General features: G+C 37.3%; 1 protein-coding gene across 1 annotated transcript; it reads right to left on the reverse strand.

Moving 5' to 3' along the window:
• Positions 1–825: 825 nt before the first annotated feature.
• On the reverse strand, positions 826–4,945 carry LOC105421251 (cytochrome P450 716B1). Its single transcript, XM_020672070.2, has 3 exons — positions 3,915–4,945; positions 3,296–3,483; positions 826–1,265 (listed from the first exon to the last, which is right to left on the reverse strand). Exons 1-3 carry the CDS (start codon positions 4,870–4,872, stop codon positions 969–971), a joined length of 1,443 nt encoding a protein of 480 aa, XP_020527729.2. The 5' UTR covers positions 4,873–4,945; the 3' UTR covers positions 826–968.
• Positions 4,946–5,189: the final 244 nt, after the last annotated feature.

Consider the following 5,189-nt stretch of genomic DNA (forward strand, 5'->3'; position numbering starts at 1 on the left):
CCACCAGAGAGTGAGAAAGAGAGATCATGAATGTCGTATTGTGATATGTCTTAAATCCCCGAGAGTCAGGGATTGTTTTCCTATTTTTTGCTTTTCTATTACTTTAGGATTATCATTATCTAACTTTCTCATCTGAAATTGAACCATTTTCTTAACCTAATGTTGCAAAATTGAAGCCATATCTGGTAAGCCTAAATTCGTCATTCCTTTAAAACATCAAATCCTTATCATAAATTTGCAAACTTCTTCAATTTACGCTATTCCTTGGTAGGAAGTCTTTAAGTGTTTCTTCTCTGCAAACGCAAGAGCTTAGATAATGAACCTTGTGCTTTTGTTTGTAGGGCCAAGAAAAACCAGCTTGGAATTTGGAATACCCTACAATTCTAGAGAGATCTCTGGATAGAGAGGATTGCACTTTGACTCTTAGAGAGAAAGAGGTTGCATTTTGGGAATCATGGTTTGGTCCGCGATCAGAAGATACCTGCCCTTTTAGATCCAAATTAGAGAGATAAACACAAGGAGTATTGTGATGCATGTCTATTGCACCCTAGTTCTTTTTTATAAAATCAAACAAGCACATAAAAACTCATATTAGTATAATATATAATTCATATCTGGCCATGGTTTTATTCAGTTTTTTATAAATTTGAATATTCACATTCTGTTTTATCAAACATACCCATATCAATATCAATACCAATGTCATATAATATAAGATTTTTTTATGTGGGTGACTTTAGATATCATCATATTGCATATAATATAAGATTTCTTTATGTGAGTGATCTTAGATATCATCATATTGCTTATGTGAGTGGAGGTGTATTGGGAGTCCGAATAAGCATGAGTTACAAGTACACAAATCATGTTACATGTATTGGGACCATTCATTTCATAGAAAAGCAACCACTAAACACTTCAATTATACAACAAACGACTGGAACAAATGAACTCATCAACCATGACTGTTACTGATGTGGGTGGACGTGAATTGGGAGTCCCTTTTCAGCAACAGGCATTGGATCCATGCGTATCTTCTCATCTGGGAAAATCAATTCCCACTTATAATTCCTCACCAAATTGTGCAACAACACTAGAATCTCCACTCTTGCAAACTCAAGCCCGGGGCACATGCGTGGTCCCCCACCGAAAGGCACGTACGTGTAGGGCGGCGGTCCCGCTCCATCAAAGCGGGAGGGGTCGAATTTTTCAGGCTCTGGAAAATACTCTGCCATCATGTGTGTGGTATACACACTCCAATGGAGCTGCATCCACATAACTAAAAATCATTTCATAATCATCAAAAAATAGTATGCTCCTGCAGGAGTATATATATTGTGATTTCACGGAGCATATATTATGAAGAGCATGTATATTATTCTCCCTTGGGAGTATACTATACATTTACTCCCTCAGGCTAAATCGTTTGCACGTATATTATGATCCTACGTGTGTGTACTATGTATCTACTCGCTCTCCCGAAATATCTATTTAGCCCAAATTTTTCAGTTTAAATTTTTGGGATCCATATAAGAATCATTAAATGATTATTTTTAAAATAAAAATTTTAATTTTTAAGTTTGTGATACTTAGATCTAGCCCTTCAAAAATTGGACAGCCTCGTTTCAATTTTCAGTTATACTAGTACGTAGAGAATTTATTTAGGATTTTTTTTTCGAATTGAGATTAGTCTACAAGTTGTGGAGATTATATCTCCATAATTTTAAGATCTTGAAAATATCCCCATGTGTTTTCCCCGACGGAGTAAATGGACACTACAATCCCGCATAGTAGACAGTTATTTTGTTTTTGTTTTTTTTCTCTCTAAAATTTTAGAAACTGCCTAATTACAACGAGATGATTATTTTAAAAATAATACTAATAAAAAATTAGATTTTGAGTTCTCCAAACATCTAGATCTCTCGTTCCAAAAATGGGATGGTTCCAATGCAAACTTGGGATGCTAATTTTTTAGGCACATAGAGAATGAGAGTTAAATATTTTTTCTGTGGGGTTGAGATCTAAATGATATAGCTACTGTAAGTTTCGCCAGAGCAATTAGATAGATAGTAAACTCTCATAGGAGTAGGAAATCTTTTGGCTAAACCATGTATTTCTAGGACCTCAAAAAAATCCGAAAAATCCGTAGTCAGTTTATATATATGCATGACAAATCTAACAGAGTGCATATACTATGCCCCTTAGGAGCATATTGTGAATCTATTCCCACGCCCAAACCACGTATTTAGGAGAAATTTTTTAGTATAAAATTTTGGAACCAAATAAGAATTACTAGATGATTATTTAAAAAAAAAAAATCTGAATTTTGAGCTTTGTGACACTTAAATCTAACCCTTCAAAATTTTGGAGGGTCTCTTTTCAGAGTCTTCAAATTTTTTTTCTTTTTTCTTTTTTTGTTGATATTGTTGCATGGGTTTTAGAGATTACTTCTTCAAAATTTGAGATCTATAAAGTATCCCAAGCATGTGCTACGACCAAGGGAGTAAATAGATAGTATGCTCCTACTGTAGAAAGAAATCTATAGGCAATCTAATATGCTAAAATAAAATGGTAACAATCTAATTTGTAGGTCTAAGTCTTTCCAATATCCCTTTTTCTTGGTGGAGTAAGTGTATAGTGTGGTCTTACGGGAGTACCATATACATGTTCTCTTAAAAAAATCTTGTGAGGTAGTTCCTGTGGGGATTTTTGGACTCCTAATTTTGTTCCACAAAATAATTATAGACATGAAAGATATGAGAAAAAGAAAAAACTAGAATTATAAAAGAGAAAAAAATTTTAATTTCTTTTATCGTTTTTCATTGGTCTTATTACATTAAAAAAATTAAAGAAGCACGAATAGAATTTACACTTTTGAAAAATGTTAAAAGACATTGAAAAAGTATATAAAGAGACTATTTACTTTTTAGTATAAAAAAGTTACAATCACTTGTATCTGTTAAATTTTATGTAGGATAGTTGTAAGTGCGTCATTGACATAACTTTAAGCTAAAAAAAAAAAAAAAATTCTCAAGATTTATGACATATCCCAAGCCATATAATTTGACATCTAATAGCTAGAAGTTATTGTGACCACTTTAAAACAATAGTAAATTGTTACATAGTATATAATCCCAATGATATTTAATTAGGTTATCTTATGGAGCATAACGGGGGCAATATAGTGGTCCTGGTTTTATCATTTTTAATTTTTTTTGGCTCAGTATAATGGGGTCTTATTTTTCAGAACTATCCAGGAAAAAAAATAAAAAGAAGAATAGAATAGGTTATTTACCGTCCAATCCTTAGGTATATGGAAGCCAGCATAGTTAAAGTCAGTTATGGAGCGTCTGAAAGTTCCCGAGACCGATGGTGAAACTCTCATCACCTCGCACACCACATTCCATGTGTATTTCATCTTTCTGAGATCTTCCCAATTCAGTAGTTCTTCTTTCTTTTTGGACTGGGCAATTTCTCTTTGCTCTGAATAAATTACAAAATAGAAACAAAGGTTACAAAATTCGTTAAGTTTGAGCATATTCAAAACGAAGGCTTTGTATTTGGAGCATGGCAGCGTCCCGAGTCTAAATGGTCTTTAAAGACTCGACATAGTCTGTGAGAGGCTGAGTAGAGTCCGTATAAGTGATTCTACTAAAATATAGGAGTTGTTTAGGTTTGGAGGTTCATGTTCAGATTCGACACCTTGCCAAGTCCAACCAAATCAGGCGAATCCGAGTCAAACTCACCTGAGTTTTAAAAGCTATAGAAGAAAACATAAGGACTGGAAATGAGGCACAAAAAAGATTGAAAAGCCTGACTAAAAGGAGACCAATTTGTGTTTTCAACACAAAATAGAGTGGAGGCAACATTTTCTTAGGTACCAACATTGTCATACACAGAGAGAGAGAGAGTACCTTTGAGGATTTCATTGTAGAAGTAAGGCTTCTCAGCCAAATGCTTCACCACCATCAACAGTGTCGAACTGCTGGTGTCATGGCCAGCGAAAAGCATGAGCAAGATATTGTCCACCACCTCTGTATCGCTCATATAACCGCCCTGGTCATCAGCAGTGGTGAGTAAATAGGACAGTAGGTCTTGCTTCGGGCTCGCTCTTCCCTCACTCAAAGCCACCCTTCTCTCCTCCAACTCCTTCATGAGCTCTCTCTTTAGCGCAGCCGCCGCATTTTTAGCCTTATAATGCCTTGTTCCAGGAATTTTCAGGTCCAACCCCATTAGCCCTCTGAGAAAAACCTTGAAGAGTGCAGAGAGCTCTGCCCTACGCTCCTCGCCCTCAATACTAGCAAACAGGGTGCAGGCTAAGGCGAATGCGTATACTTTTAGCATATCGTATGCCCTCACCTCCAGTTTCCCATTCCAGTGTGTTCTAAGGTGCTCTCGAGCTACCAAATCCATTTGACTGACGAATTTTTGGAGCGCCTCCGGTTTCAAAAAAGCCATTAGGAGTTTACGCGTTCGTTTGGCATGGTCCCCTGTCGCGATGTTCAATGCACTGCCAAATATCCTCGCGACTGAGGGCGGCCATGTCGTTACAAGCACTCGGTTCTCATTTGAGAACAGGAATTTGTTGCCTGCAGCTCCACAAAATACTGCAAGTGGCCGGCCGAGGACAGAGATCTTGAAGACCTCAGTCCCATATTTTTGAGCCTTCTCTTTGAGGAAACCTTCGGTCCCTTTCGAGCCCACGGCGCCAATAAATTGGAGGGTCTCCCCTATGAGGGGCCATCCCATGGTTCCTGGGGGGAGCTTGAGGCCCTTTTGGTGGTGCTGGCTGTGCCACCACCGGCTCACCACCACCAAAGTGGCCAAGCCAATCACAAGCACCCAAAGAAACATCATCACTCCATGCTCCATTCCTGCCTCAAGGCTCAAACCCCACCCCTTTATATGTGTTGAATACACACTCGACTCCCGCTCCTATAATGGTTTGAAGTATATCTACAAGACGATCTTTAACCTTGTCTATGCAGAAATATGCGCATTTGATTGATTTTGTCTCCCTTGGGTGGCTATACAGTGCAGACAGGCAATAGGAAAAACAAAAAGAATAAAAAATGGAAGGAATCGAAACAACTCTCCCCACTTTCCTATGCAAAATGTGTATTTTTTGGATTACTTTTTTGTTGTATATATTTGTGGCTATCAAGGATGCAATTGGGTTGGTTCCCCTT

Source organism: Amborella trichopoda, chromosome 6, assembly GCF_054954075.1.
Source record: "Amborella trichopoda isolate Santa Cruz 75 chromosome 6, AtrichopodaSantaCruz75HAP2 v2.0, whole genome shotgun sequence".
Lineage (NCBI taxonomy): Eukaryota > Viridiplantae > Streptophyta > Magnoliopsida > Amborellales > Amborellaceae > Amborella > Amborella trichopoda.